The sequence below is a fragment of the Kogia breviceps genome, chromosome 1 (genome assembly GCF_026419965.1).
Source record: "Kogia breviceps isolate mKogBre1 chromosome 1, mKogBre1 haplotype 1, whole genome shotgun sequence".
Taxonomy (NCBI): domain Eukaryota; kingdom Metazoa; phylum Chordata; class Mammalia; order Artiodactyla; family Physeteridae; genus Kogia; species Kogia breviceps.
The window spans coordinates 123,898,154-123,913,903 of record NC_081310.1 but is presented as its reverse complement, the minus strand read 5'-3'; the positions used below and the strand labels follow the sequence as shown (position 1 = coordinate 123,913,903).

At 35.7% G+C, this 15,750-nt stretch overlaps 1 protein-coding gene across 2 annotated transcripts in view; it reads left to right on the top strand.

Annotated features, from left to right (window-relative positions):
* The window catches only part of PKN2 (protein kinase N2), a 132,640-nt gene that overhangs the window by 96,410 nt on the left and 20,480 nt on the right, over window positions 1-15,750 (top strand). The window contains exons 9-15 of one of the 2 annotated variants that reach the window (XM_059040395.2): window positions 10,571-10,714; window positions 11,031-11,106; window positions 11,703-11,877; window positions 12,107-12,233; window positions 14,196-14,326; window positions 14,407-14,482; window positions 14,561-14,652. In XM_059040395.2, coding sequence (XP_058896378.1) covers window positions 10,571-10,714; window positions 11,031-11,106; window positions 11,703-11,877; window positions 12,107-12,233; window positions 14,196-14,326; window positions 14,407-14,482; window positions 14,561-14,652 — 821 coding nt within the window. The remainder of the gene's footprint in view (window positions 1-10,570; window positions 10,715-11,030; window positions 11,107-11,702; window positions 11,878-12,106; window positions 12,234-14,195; window positions 14,327-14,406; window positions 14,483-14,560; window positions 14,653-15,750) is intronic. The other variant, XM_067043110.1, reaches the window with a different exon arrangement.

Sequence of the window (15,750 nt, the reverse complement as noted above, 5' to 3'; positions counted from 1 at the left end):
GCCCTCCTGCTGTAAAAGTTTAATCCTCCCATGAGAGATTGAAATGAAAAGCAAGACCCTTTATATCTAACCTTTTCCCATTCACATTTCCTTTTGATTAACTTTGCTAATGTAATAGAGAACCATCTTTATCAATATTAGAAATAGGATGAACTGAAACTTAGAAAAATTTTAGCAGGAGCCATTTCTGTTAAGAGCAGAGTACTAGAAAATGTTCACTGATCAATGGAAAAGGAAGAAGAGAACATCCAGGAAGTGAGAGCCGGTAAAAATGTAATAGGGTTAATAGATTAGAAGTAACAGTGGCATTGAAGGACCAGTGGATGTTGAGGGACTAGAAAGAGTGAGCTAGTAGAATGTTAGGTGGTGATGGTCAGAGAGAAGGATTCAAACAGCTGAGATTGTGGAAAGATTGTAGATATTGGTAGGAGTGAGACGCTAAGGTATCCAAGAACTCAAGGGATTCTTATTATTTATTGGTTTCACATTTTCAGAAATTGCCTATAAATACTAATCTTAAACCATCCACACTCCTATCCTCATTCTTCCAAATAATTAGATTAAATCAGTAACTTAGTGTTTATATTATTATGACTATGTAAATATTGTTTACAGATGAACCATGTTCCATACCATGACTACATTCTCTTTTTAGTACCAAGACCCCCTTTGGGCAAATAATTGCCCTTTTTTTAATTGCTTATTTTATTTTGCTTTGCTTAGTTTTCTGTACACCTATCCTTTATCACCAGAATCTAGAATAACTCTATGTAGGCAGTTCTATCAGCAAGCTGTCAGTTATCCTTGGACCCACTCTACTCCTCAGCAACATCCTTTCTGGAGCCTTACATCTTTCTGCCCCAATTTAAATGACTGCTATATAGCTTTTATCTTGAGACTCTCTTTCACCATAATCCTATTGGATCACCTGAGTCTTGAATTTCTCTTTCAACTTTCTTGTTTTACTTCCTCATTTTGGTGGATCATATCCCACATTTACATGCTGAGAAAAGAGTGAATGAAAGTTTTAGAGATCTTGCATAGCTGAAATATCTTTATTCTGCTGTCATGCTTGGAGTCTAGAATTCTAGGTTGGAGATTATTTTCATTAAGAATTTTAAGGAATTGTAGTTCTAGTATTGTAGTTGAGATTGTTTATGTGTCTTTGATTTCTAATCTTTGATTTTCATTTGCTTTTTCTTTTTTAAAGATTTTAAGATTTTAATCTTTTTTCCCCTGGGATTCTGTGATTTCACAATGGTGTACCTTAGGTGTAGGTGGTTTTCACTCTTTGTGATAGGTACTGTGTGGCACCTTCAGTTTTGAAAGCTCATTCTTCAGATTTGAGAAATCGCATTTATTTGATAATTTCCTCTTCATTTTCAGTGTCTCTCTTGCTAGTTGAACCGTTTAGATTGATCCTCCGATTTTCTTATCTTTTATCTATTGTCTGTCAGTGTGTCTTTTTGTTCTGCTTTCTGGGAAAGTTTGATACTTTTATTTGCCAAGACTTGATTGACAAACATATCTGATATTATATTTTTAATTTCTAAAAGTTTATTCTTTTAAATATCTTGTTTTCCTCTCATGGGGATAATATCCTCTATTACATTTTAGAGGATATCAGTTTTACGTTTTCTTCTCCCTGAATTGTCTTTATTTCTCCTGAGATCCATTTCATAATCTCTGTTTATCACATTGCAGATTTGGTGAAATCTGTGGCCATCCTTGGCTGTCTTAAAATGAGCCATTAAGAAAAAGATTGGAAGTTTTGTATGTGGGGCTCTTCCTTACCCAATTTCTGAACTAGTTAAAAGAAAGAAAGGTGGGACTAATGGAAAGTAAAATGTCATTATGTGCTGATATTTGAAAGTGTGGTTGGGTGTGCAACAATAATGGGGCTATACTCAGTCCCTTAGATCATTGTGGGCTCCAGCCCATATAAAACTTAAGGCATAGCAGAGAAAAACAAATTGTATACTTCCATTTAACAGCCCGGCTCTCAAGGAAAAAAGGAAGAAATGGACTGGATTATTCATGTCCAGTTTCTCTCCCAGTCTTTTATCAGATAACTCACTCCAGGAGATGAATAAGAGGGTTAAGGTAGAGACCCAGATATTTAGGAGAAAAATAAAAATTATTCCTCATAGAAACCATGATAATGAGCAAGATGCTTTCCTCCCTATAAAAGAATAAAAATGCATGCAAACATTTAAATGGAGTGTGAAACATCTTAATATAGAGCAAGCCATAGAATAGAAATACAAAGAAATTTTAATTTCTTCCACATGTGAGCTAACATTCAGCATATTACTGTTGTTTTTGGCCATACCACGTGGCTTGCAGGATCTTAGTTCTCTGACCAGGGATTGAACCCAGGCCACTGCAGTGAAAATGCCAAGTCCTAACAACTGGACTGCCAGGGAATTCCCACATTCAGCATATTGTTTAATCTGAGATGCTTTTTTTTGTCTGTTTGTTTGTTTTAATATTTATTATAGTTGATTTACAATGTGTGTTAGTTTCAGGTGTACAGCAAACTGAATCAGTTATACATATACATATATCCACTCTTTTTTAGATTATTTTCCTATATAGGCCATTACAGAGTATTGAGTAGAGTTCCCTGTGCTGTACTGTCCTTATTGATCATGTTTTATATATAGTATTGCATATATGTCAATCCCAATCTCCCAATTTATCCCACCCCCCCTCCTTACCCCCTGGTAAACAAATAAGTTTGTTTTCTACATCTGTAACTCTGTTTCTGTTTTGTAGATAAGTTCATTTGTACCCTTTTTTTAGATTCCACATATAATCAATATCATATGATATTTGTCTTTGTCTGACCTACTTCACTCAGTATGACAATCTCTAGGTCCAGTCCATGTTGCTGCAAATGGAATTATTTCATATTTTTTATGGCTGAGTAATATTCCATTGTATATATGTACTGCATCTTCTTTATCCATTCCTCCATGATGGACATTTAGGTTCCTTACATGTCCTGGCTATTGTAAATTGTGCTGCAATGAGCACTGAGGTGCATGTATATTTTTGAATCATGATTTTCTCTGGATATATGCCCAGGAGTGGGATTGTTGGATCATATGGTAGCTATATTTTTAGTTTTTTAAGGAACCTTCATACTGTTCTCCATAGTGGCTGTACCAGTTTACATTCCCACCAACAGTGTAGGAGGGTTCCCTTTTCTACACACCCTCTCCAGCATTTATGGTTTGTAGAATTTTTTTTTTTTTTTTTTTTTTTTTTTTTTTGCGGTACACGGGCCTCTCACTGCTGTGGCCTCTCCCGTTGCGGAGCACAGGCTCCGGACGTGCAGGGTCAGCGGCCATGGCTCACGGGCCCAGCTGCTCTGCAGCATGTGATATCCTCCCAGGCCAGGGCATGAACCCATGTCCCCTGCATTGGCAGGCAGACTCTCAACCACTGTGCCACCAGGGAAGCCCTGTTTATAGATTTTTTGATGATGGCCATTCTGACCAGTGTGAGGTGGTACCTCATTGCAGTTTTGATTTGCATTTCTCTAATAATTAGTGATGTTGAGCATCTTTCCATGTGCTTTTTAGCCAATCTGTATGTCTTCTTTGGAGAAATGTCTGTTTAGGTCTTCCACCCATTTTTTGATTGGGTTGTTTCTTTGTTTGATATTGAGCTGCATGAGCCATTTGTATATTTTGGAGATTAATTCTTTGTCAGTTGCTTTGTTGGCACATATTTTCTCACATTCTGAGGGTTGTCTTTTAGTTGTGTTTAAAGCTTTCAAGTTTACTTAGGTCCCATTTGTCTATTTTTGTTTTTATTTTCATTACTCTAGGAAGTGAATGGAAAAATATCTTGCTGCGATAAAAGATGTTCTGCCTATGTTTTCCTCTAAGAGTTTTATAGTATCTGACTTTACATTCAGAATGGTCTTTAATCCATTTTGAGTTTATTTTGGGGTATGGTGTCGGTAGTATTCTAATTTCATTCTTTGCATGTAACTGTCCAGTTTTCCCAGCACCACTTATTGAAGAGACAGTCTTTTCTCCATTGTATATTCTTGCCTTCTTTGTCATAGATTAGGTGACCATAGGTGCGTGGGTTTATCTCTGGATTTTCTATCCTATTCCATTGATCTGTATTTCTGTTTTTGTGCCAGGACCATACTGTCCTGATTACTGTAGCTTTGTAGTATAGTCTAAAGTCAAGGAGCCTGATTCTTCCAGCTCCATTTTTCTTTCTCAAGATTGCTTTGGCTATTCGGGGTCTTTTGTGCTTCCATACAAATTGTAAAGTTTTTTGTTCTAATTTTGTGAAAAATGCCATTGGTAATTTGATATGGATGGCACTGAATCTGTAGATTACTTTTGGTAGTATAGTCATTTTCACAATATTGATTCTTCCAATCCAAGAACATGGTATATCTCTCCATCTGTTTGTGTATCTTTGATTTCTTTCATCTGTATCTTTTTTTTTTTTTTTTTTTTTTTTTTGCGGTACGCGGGCCTCTCACTGTTGTGTGGCCTCTCCTGTTGCGGAGCACAGTCTGCGGACGCGTAGGCTCAGCGGCCTTGGCTCACGGGCCCAGCCGCTCCAGGGCATGTGGGATCTTCCCGGACAGGGGCACGAACCCGCGTCCCCTGCATCGGCAGGCAGACTCCCAACCACTGCGCCACCAGGGAAGCCCTCATCAGTATCTTATAGTTTTCTGAGTACAGGTCTTTTACCTCCTTAGGTAAGTTTATTCCTAGATATTTTATTCTTGAGATTCTGTTTTTTAACTTACAATGGAGCTATAATAATACTTACTCTTTTTACCTCTTTTGCTGCTTCCAATTCTATTACTGTCAAATGACACATCATATCCTCTGAGGCTATAAGAGTTCTCTGAGCCAATGAACTATATATATTATTGTCTTTTCCCCCCACCCCTCTATCATCTCTTGACCACCAGGCACTTGCCAGTATCCTTAAGGACTTTGGTTATTCACTCCAGCATCCCATCATCATTATGGAGGATTTTAAACATCTAAATATCTAAATAACAACCCATTTAACATATTATTTCAAACTTCTTTGCATGCGTCAACCCCAGTATACCTTTGCTCCTTGTCATTTTAGCAATGAATTGTTCTGAAATCTTAAATTTACTATCCTAAACTGTTACCAAATCTGCATAAAGCACCTAGTTTAATACCTTGTACATAATGGTCTTGCTGTAAATGATAGCTTATGTTATTATTGTTATTCCTCTGGCTCTTTTACTTCTTTGTTACCACACAGCTAGATGTTTGGTCAAACATTTCCATTTTCTTGATTTTTCAGGAAGGAGTTTAGGAAGGGGCCATCAGAAAATTTCATTTTCTTCTCTGTTTACCCTAAAACTATTGTTTCCCTTTACCATTTCCTTACTGATGCCCCCACAGCATCCTTCAACCTTGTCTTTATAGGTATGTAGGTTTTGGTTGGGAAATAAGATACATGATTAGAAATAGGAACTATATGTGTATACACGGAGGCAGAATAGTTTGTAACAGGTTTGGAATAATAGGGAGTCTTTGGAACTTTTTCTAGGATGTGAATTGATATAGGGTGCAGTTATATATAACTGTTACAGCACTAAATAGTTTGTATCACAATGGTTTACTTTTCTTTTCTGCTCCCACATCTATAGGGAGCAGACTTTTCAAGCAGAGGTCATAGCTTTGTATTCTCCATTATCTCAGTCTCACTCTTCTCTGTGTTTCTCATTTTCCCAAAAGATCCTAAGGTTTCCTTCTTTTTGTCACATTAGTTCCTGTTGAGAATCACCCTCATTGAACTCTTGAACTGAAAACAGATATTACTGTTTCCTGAGGTGGTAGTTTTCTCTTTGCCCCATATAGATTCTGATGGCCTCCCTTCCCTGTCCTTCTCTTTGTCTCTGGAGGCTGATAACTGCAGGTTTGAATCAGTGGGCTCTGACATGAAAGGGGAGACAATGTTAGAAGATCTAAGGGCAGGAGGAGAGGGTAATCAGGGTGTTTGTTTCCTTCTCTCCTTCCCTTTTTTTTTTTTTTTTTTTTTTTGCAGTACACAGGCCTCTCACTGTTGTGGCCTCTCCCGTTGCGGAGCACAGGCTCTGGACACGCAGGCTCAGCGGCCATGGCTCACGGGCCCAGCCGCTCCACGGCATGTGGGATCCTCCTGGACCGCGGCACGAACCCATGTCCCCTGCATTGGCAGGCAGACTCTCAACCACTGCGCCACCAGGGAAGCACTTTCCTTCCCTTTTTTACAGCAGTGTTCATCTATGGCTGCAGTTCCTGTTTGACAGTCCCTTTTCCAAGATCCAGTTCTCACTGAATTCTGATAACTGTTTCTTCTTGCTCATTCAGGCTAGGAGTGGTAATAGATTTCTACTGTAGCTAATCATCAGATACTTCCCATCCTTCTTGATTCCTTAACCTGAATCTTACCTTCATAAATAGCCAATTTTTAAAACTTAAACTCTTTTTGAGTGTGCAGTCTCTTTACTGGTGGGACCCTAGTTGATGTTTCCCAAGCCTATGTTGTCCTCAGAAGCCCATAGAAGACCAAGTAATCAAAGGAGGAGACCAATTAATGTGACACCTGACATGTGCACCTTTACAAATCTCACCTTTCTTTGCCTTTTGAATTTTCCATGCCTTGAATAATTTTCTCTCTTTTAGTAGCTGCAGAAAATTTGGTTTTGCCCTTTCTTTCCTTTTCAGCAGTGAAACCTGCCTCTCATTTTCACCTATCAGAGGTTCCCAAACTTTCTCGATTCACAACATCCTCAGTGTTCCAGTAATTTTTTTACAGTGCGTCTCTAGGCCAAATGAAATATCCATTAGTTCCATTTATTTAGAAGTAGTTATTGGGAACTCCCTGACAACCAGTGGCTAGGACTCCACGCTCTCACTGCCAAGGGCCTGGGTCTGATCCCTGGTCAGGGAACTGAAATCGCACAAGCTGCGTAGTGTGGCCAAAAATTAAAATTAAATTTAAATTTAAAAAAGAAGTAGTTACTAACTAAAAAGCTTGTGCACAGCAAAGGACACCATCAAGAAAATGAAAAAGCAATCTACAGAATGGGAGAAGATATTTGCAAGTCATCTATCAGATAAGAAGTTAATATTGCAAAATATATAAAGAACTTGCACAACTCAATAGCAAGAACAACAAAAAACAGATAATCTGATTTAAAATGGGCAAAGAAACTGAATAGACATTTTTCTAAAGAAGATATCCAGATGGCCAACAATTATATGAAAAGGTGCTCAACATCACTAATCATCAGGGAAATACAATTCAAATCCACAGTGAGATATCACATGTTAGCATGGCTGTCATCAAGAAGAAAAGAGATAAGTGTTGGCGAGGATGTGGAGAAAAAGGAACCCTTGTTCACTATTGGTGGGAATGTAAATTGGTTCAGCACTATGGAAAACAGTATGGAGGTTCCTCAAAAAATTAAAAATAGAACTGCCAGATGATCCAGCAATCCAACTCTTGGCTATATATTCAAAGGAAATGAAAACAGGATATTGAAGAGATATCTGCACTCCCATGTTCATTGCAGCGTTATTCACAATGGCCAGTATCTGGAAACAGTCTGTGTCCATCAAAAGATGAATGGATAAAGAAAATGTGGTAATATATATACAATGGAATATTATTCAACCATGAGAAAGAAGGAAGAACTGCCATTGTGACAACATGGATGGACCTTGAGGACATTATCCTAAGTGAAAGAAGTCAGACAGAGAAAGACAAATATTACATGGTATCATTTACATGTGAAATCTTAAAGAGTCAAACTCATAGAAACCAAGAGTAGAAAAATGGTTGTACAGAGAGGTTGGTAAAAAGGTACAAACTTTCAGTTATAAGATAAGTAAGGTCTGAGCATCTAATGTATAATGCAATGTATAATGGTGACTAGTTAATAATACTATATTGTGTGAATGAAATTTGCTAAGAGAACAGAACTTAAATGTTCTTACCAAATGTAAATATTGTGTGTGTGTGTGTGTGTGTGTGTGTGTAAAATAGGTGAGAGATGTGTTAATTAGATGAGAGGGATTCTTTGGTAGTCAATATATGTATATGTGTATCAAATCATCATGCCAACTACTTTAGAAAAAGTAGTTACTATTTACTTTCGGGCCTTACAGAGACTTCAGACAAACCATACAGATTCCTTAGTTCTACCACAGTTTCTTCTTTGATCCTAGGTTCAGATTCATAATAAGACAAAATGAAACACAAGTTGGGACAGTTTGCCAGTATTGCCAATCTGTACTTAGATCATACTGCTCAGCTATTTTGGCAGTGGTTTTACTCCATGTAGAATTTTATTGCTCTTGAGGTTTGACATTACCTACAAACATGCCATTGCTTTAAATGGAATGGACCTGCTTCATCTGGAAAATTGCCAGCAAATGAGCAGTCATACTTGCAGTTTAAATTCAATAAATATCAGTGGCATTTCCCTATATAGAGGGTACTTTGCTTTTCAGATACTATATCCCTGCTTTACTGAATTGCAGTAGATGTTAGGGGTTAAAGTAGGATTGGGGTTCCATGCAACAGTGTTATGAGTAGACATAAAATATCTTAATCTGCTTTGGACTGTAGCCACTCTCCCCGCTTAAATTGTAGAGAGTGATACAGGGAACAATGCAAAGTAACAAAAAGTGAAGAGCTTTATACCTAAAATTTCATGTAAAACTCCGGGAAAGCTAATGTAGGCCTTAAGATAACCTTCCATCCCAAATCTCAGGTGTTTCTAACATACTTCATGTTGAAGAATGGAATAAACAGACAGAGGAAAGAGAAACGAGTTAATATGTGAGTTTTACCAGAATGGCTAGAAAAAATATAAAGGAGGTGATTTGACCTCTTCTAATCCAGAGAAAGATAAACTCTTACAATTTTAGCAGTGTGAAAAATATAAGAACTTTTAAGAATTACTAATTTCGTCCCTAGCATCTATACCACTTGCATTTGCCTGATCCATAACAAGTTTTCCTCCCTGATACCATAGAAGAAGATAGGAGAAAGTAGACCTCTCCTTTTCTAATCTAAAATAAAGTAGTCTAAATTACCAACACCTGGTTCAGTTATGCAGTTTATTTCCCAAAATAACTGTTTTCAAAATACTTAAAATTTTAACTTGAATGGAATATTATATAGCATTAATACCCACCACTTCTAAATGCCATTTGCTGATCTTAAGATATTATCCTATACTCATCCTTACCCTTTCCTGACAAGTATTCTCTCCCATAGTAATTATATATCAGAGAGAAGCAATGAGGTAGGAAGTCCTGAGCTCATATACTCACTGACTGCCAAGATATCTTTTTCTAGTCCTTTTTTTCTGAGTGTCTATGAGACCTTTTGGCACATTGTGTCTTGACTCATTTTTTTCATGTTCTGTTTTTAATAAGTGTTTTCTGTGTTCATTTGCATCAACTAGTTTTATTATTTAAAGTCAAATGGTTTTTTATTATGCATACTAGAAGCTTAGATAATAAGATGCAGAAGTTCACAAATTGAAAGTTTTTATATGAAAGAAGTAATTTATTACTTTGTTGAGCCTAAAGGGAAAAACATTTATCTCTTTGTGGGTGATCCACAAAATCCTGAAAAACAAAATAATGGAGAAGTCTTATGCTTTATAATTAAAATGTATGCAGATTATGACTTATATGTAGAGGTCAATTTATGGCTTGACCTCCAGGTTATAAACTGTGTTCTACAAGTACATTTAATAATTGATTGTTAAAACCTTAAATATATTGTCCACATAAGCATTATTTTTAATGAGTACAGAGTGTTCCCTCATGTAGATATGGTATAATACTCTTAAGTTGTCCCTGGTTTTGGAGGGGCTTTTTTGTTTCGTTTTGTTGTGTTTGATGTTGTAATAAATGAACATTTTTCTGTATAAAACTTAGTTTCCTGTTTGCTACCTACCTTCCACAGACCCCTGTAATCACTGGTCCTATTACCTGGTGGTATTCTTTAGAAGATTAAATGACCTAACATTCTTAAAGTGTTTGGCATAGTGTGTGGCACACTGAAAGTGGATAATAAATGCTATTCACAGACCTTTTCCTGATCAACATTGGGATAAAGAAATAAGAAGGTTTGAAATGGGTTCTTTGAGGTGAACATTGAGGTCTAGCAACAGCACAGCCTATGATGCCAATAGGAGAAGGAAAATCCAAAAGATTGAAGCTCTGAGATAGAAAGAGTTTCGGTGGTCATTCATCTGTATTGATTGTTCCCAGTTGTGTATTCTTTATCTAAAAGGTATACCTTAACTGAAGAATGTTGGAATATGAATGTTTTCCTTTTAGTTAAAATGTGTAAGTTTGTTAAAGTAATATATAATAGAGAAACATTATAAAAAGCACTCTTTAAAATAGTGCAACCGTTGTGTATGTATCTTTGTTTATTGTATTTGTATTTTATATTTTTTGTAATATTTTATTCACATGTGTGTCCAATGATGTGTTCCCTGTTTTCTTTATTTTTTATTTAATTATTCTAGTCACGTGAACTGGAAATTTCAGTTTATTGGCGTGATTGGCGATCTCTGTGTGCTGTAAAATTTCTGAGGTTAGAAGATTTTTTAGACAACCAACGGCATGGCATGTGTCTCTATTTGGAACCGCAGGGTACTTTATTTGCAGAGGTAATAAATGTATTTTATTAAATATGCATAACTACCATTGAAATTATATATGTAGGCAACATGATGTAGAAGTGGGAAGAGTATTAGGCTGAATGGCAGACAACTTGAATTCTTGGCTCAACTCTGCCACTAAATAGGTATGTTACCCTAAGACAAGTCATTTATCCTCTCTAGGTCTATTTTCTCATCTAGAAAGGAGATGGAACTAAATTATATCTCAGATTCTCTTAAGTTTTCAAACTTTCAAGTTTATTGAATTTCGTGAGCCGTAAATCTAATGCTATAGTCATGTCAACTTGAATTTTCTTCACTGCAGGTTACCTTTTTTAATCCAGTTATTGAAAGAAGACCAAAACTCCAAAGACAAAAGAAAATTTTTTCGAAACAACAAGGTAATTCCTGAGAAATCAAGTACAAAGTGTTTTGGTGTTATCTTAAATACTTTAAAAATGTATATACTATTTAAAAAGTGATATCTATCTTTTATTTTTGTTTTCTTCTTATTTGTTCAATTATTTACTTCTAAATTCTGTTATGAAAATTTGAAACATGCATAAGTATAGAGACTAGTGTGGTGTGCCATCACTCAGCTTCAACAACAGTCAGCTTATGTCCAGTTTTGTTTCATCTATGTTCCATCACTCACAGCTTCCTCAGATTATTTGAAGCAAACTCAGACATCATATTGATTCATCCATAAATATTACAGTTAGTATCTCTAAAAGATAAGAATTCTGTTTTTAAAACCTTAACCACATACCATTACTAGACTTAAATGAGCAATTCCTATGTATTTATTTTAAAAACTGATTTTGCTTTTTTGCACTAGCCTTTAATAACAAATAGTTAGGAACTGTTTTTTTAAGTGACAAATATTGTTTGTTCTTCATAAATTATAAACCAATGAATATGAATTCTTAAATTATGGCTTTTGGTAATATATTAAAAAAAATACTTGTTCTGTTTTCTTTATTTACAATATCCACAGGCAAAACATTTCTCAGAGCTCCTCAAATGAATATTAATATTGCCACTTGGGGAAGACTAGTGAGAAGAGCTATTCCTACAGTAAATCATTCTGGCACCTTCAGCCCTCAAGCCCCTGTGCCTGCTACAGTGCCAGTGGTTGATGTACACATCCCTGAACTAGCACCTCCAGCTAGGTATGTGTCTTAAGATTTTTAAGCATTGCTTTTATAAAATAGTTATTGTGACATTTGTACATATTGATTACAGTGAGCCTATTAAAAGTCTCATTTTTTCCAAATAGTATTTTGAAGCTAGTGCTCTGCTTACTTTTAAAACAATAAAATTGTTTGCCTTAATTGTAAAGTTATTTAAAGTATATACTTTTGATTACTGCTTTTGGTGAATTGCTTTATCTTTTATAAGTGATTCTGCAGTAACCAAATTGGACTTTGATCTTGAACCTGAGCCGCCTCTGGCCCCACCACGTGATTCTTCCCTTGGAGAAATAGATGAATCTGCTGAATTAAGAGATTTGGATACACAAGGACAGGTAAGGCATTTTAAACCTTGTATAATTCCTTTTCACCAAATGAATTACCAGTAAAAGCATCATAATGAATGAGATGTTAAAAACATCTCATTTAACATTTTAGTTAAAAAAATGCCTGTGTAAACTGTGTTGTTTATGTTTCTTGTGAATGAAACATAGAAACCTTTGGATGCTAATGAGCCAGGAGAGATGGAATAGGCTGCTTAATCTAGGAGCATAGGATCATGGCTGATATTGGATGACATGTTGCCTGAAACACTGCATCTTCTAACTAGGTTAACATGATTTTTGGAAATGCATGTAAGGTGAAAGTAATGTATTCATTTTTTAAAATTGAAATATGGTTGATTTACAACATTGTGTTTCAGGTGTACAGCATAGTGATTCAGTATTTTTTCAGATTCTTGTTCACTATAGGTTTGTACAAGATAATGGGTATAATTCCCTGTGCTATACAGTATATCCTATTGCTTATCCATTTTATATATAGTAGTTTGTTAATCCCACACCCCTAATTTGTCCCTCCCCCCTTCCTCCTCCCCTTGGTAAGCACAAGTTTGTTTTCTAAATCTATGAGTCTGTTTCTGTTTTGTATATACGTTCATTTGTATTATTTTTTAGATTCTACATATAAGTGATATCATATACTATTTATTTCTCTGTCTGACTTATTTCACGAAGCATAATATTCTCTACATGTATATACACACATTTTTAAAAAATTTTATTGAAGTATAGTTGATTTACAGTGTTGTGTTTAATTTCTGCTGTGTAGCAAAGTCACTCAGTTATACATATATATATTCTTTTTCATATTCCTTTCCATTATGGTTTATCACAGGATATTGAAAATAGTTCCTTGTGCTATGTTGTAGGACCTTGTTGTTTACCCATTCTATATATAATAGTTTGCACCTGCTAATCCCACACTCCCAATCCTTCCCTCCCCCAAACCCCCTCCCCCTTAGCAACCACAAGTCTGTTCACTATATTTGTGAGTCTGTTTTTGTTTCATAGATATGTTTATTTGTGTTTTATTTTTGATTCCACATGTAAGTGATATCATATGGTATTTGTCTTTCTCTTTCTGACTTACTTTGCTTAGCATGATAATCTCTAGATCCATTCATGTTGGTGCAAATGACATTATTTCTTTTCAATGGCTGAGTAATTCCATTGTATGTATGTGTGTGATATATAATATATATATACCACATCTTCTTTATCCATTCATCTGTTGATGGACATTTAGGTTGTTTCCATGTCTTGGCTATTGTAAATAGTGCTGCTATGAACATAAGGGTGCGTGTATCTTTTTGAATTAGAGATTCATCTGGGTATATGCCCAGGAGTGGAGTTGCTGGATCATATGGCAACTCTGTTTTTAGTTTTCTGAGGAACCTCCATACTGTTTTCCATAATGGCTGTACCAATTTAAATACATTACCACCAATAGTGTAAGAGGGTTCCCTTTTCTCTACATCTCTCCAGCATTTATGATTTGTAGACTTTTTAATGATGGCCATTTTGACCGGTGTGAAGTGGTACCCCATTGTTGTTTTGATTTGCATTTCTCTAATAATTAATGATGATGAGCATCTTTTCATGTGCCTATTGGCCATCTGTATGTACCACATTTTCTTAAACCAATCGTCTGTTGATGGCAACTTGGGTTGCTTCTGTGTAACTGGCTATTGTAAACAGTGCTTCTGTGAACATTGGGGCTTATGCATCTTTTCAAATTAGTGTTTTTGTTTTTTTCCAATATATTCATTTTTTTACCTTTTTTTTAGATAAGAGTAATATATAATTAATAACCATAAAAGTGAATATCCAATATCTGAATTTTATTTTCTCACCATATTTATATCAACTTTTAACATTTTTTTCTTTAACTATCCTTACCTAATAAGTTGTTTCCTGAATGTTTCTATGATTTAATGAATGTTTAATATTTTACAGGTTTCAGAAACAGTTTTTGATACTGAGAATGACAGAAATAGACTACTTCCAAAATCTCAATCTGAATATGAGCCTGATATTCCTCAATCAGGCCTAGAATATAGTGGTATTCATGAACTTGAGGACAGAAGGTAAAGAATATGTACACAGCTTTGCTACATGTTTAGTCCCATACTTTTGCCTTATTTTTGATTGACATTACTGTTTTCAGATCTCAACAAATGTTTCAGTTTAATCTACAAGACTTCCGGTGTTGTGCTGTCTTGGGTAGAGGACATTTTGGAAAGGTAATCTTTTAAATTTTCTTGGAATGCCTACGAAAGTAATAACTCACATGATAAATAATTATTTTAATCTCATTTCAGGTGCTTTTGGCTGAATATAAGCACACTAATGAAATGTTTGCTATAAAAGCCTTAAAGAAAGGAGACATTGTGGCTCGAGATGAAGTAGACAGGTTAGTTTTTTAAAATGAAATTGTTTATTTTTCTGAAAATGTAGCTCATCGTGAAAAATCAGTGTATGTATTGCAACAACAAAACTTTCTATTTTCCTAATACAGTTGACAATTGAATAACATGGGTTTCAACTGCATGGGTCCACTTAAACATGGATATTTTTCAACAGTAAATGCTACAATATTACATGGTCTATGGTTGGTGAATCCACAGATGTGGAGGAACTGCAGATACAGAGAGCCAACTATAAATTATGCACAGATTAACCCCCATGTTGTTAAAGGGTCAACTGTAATAAGTAAAGAAACTAAATAAATTAATGCATAAGGTAGGCATTAATTGAATGTTTTTCTTTCTAGCTAACTCCCTCTTCCCCTTAAGATATTTTGCTGCTGAGTGAATACCAAGGAAAGATGATGAAATGTTTAAACTAATTCTAATAAGTTTTTATACTTGGAAATGTTAAACTGTTTATATGGAATAGGAACTGTTACACATCTGTGGTTGGATGAGGCTATTTCCTGTTCATACTACACAAGTAATAAGATGTCATTTACAAATAATCTTCAGTTAACTGAATGGTTAATATATTCTGCTTTTGAAAATGCACCTACATATATTTTTTGCTCTATGTTTCTGAAAATGGTATTTTTTGACCACAGCATCTTATATTTCTGGGTGTAAATTGATACGGATACCTCTTCATCTACAATTATTAAAACGTAAGGACTTTGGGGATAATATTGTAATTAAGTTAGAGAATATACTTTAAAAAGACTATCTCAGGGGCTTCCCTGGTGGCGCAGTGGTTGAGAGTCTGCCTGCCGATGTGGGGTACACGGGTTCGGGCCCTGGTCTGGGAGGATCCCACATGCCGAGTGGCTGGGCCCATGGGCCACAACTACTGAGGCTGCGCATCTGGAGCCTGTGCTCCACAGCAGGAGGGGCCGCGATAGAGAGAGGCCCTGCGCACTGCAATGAGGAGTGGCCCCTGCTCACCTCAACTAGAGAAAGCCCTTGCACAGAAACGAAGACCCCACACAGCTAAAAATAAATAAATAAATAAATTTATTTTTTTTAAAAAAAGACTATCTTGG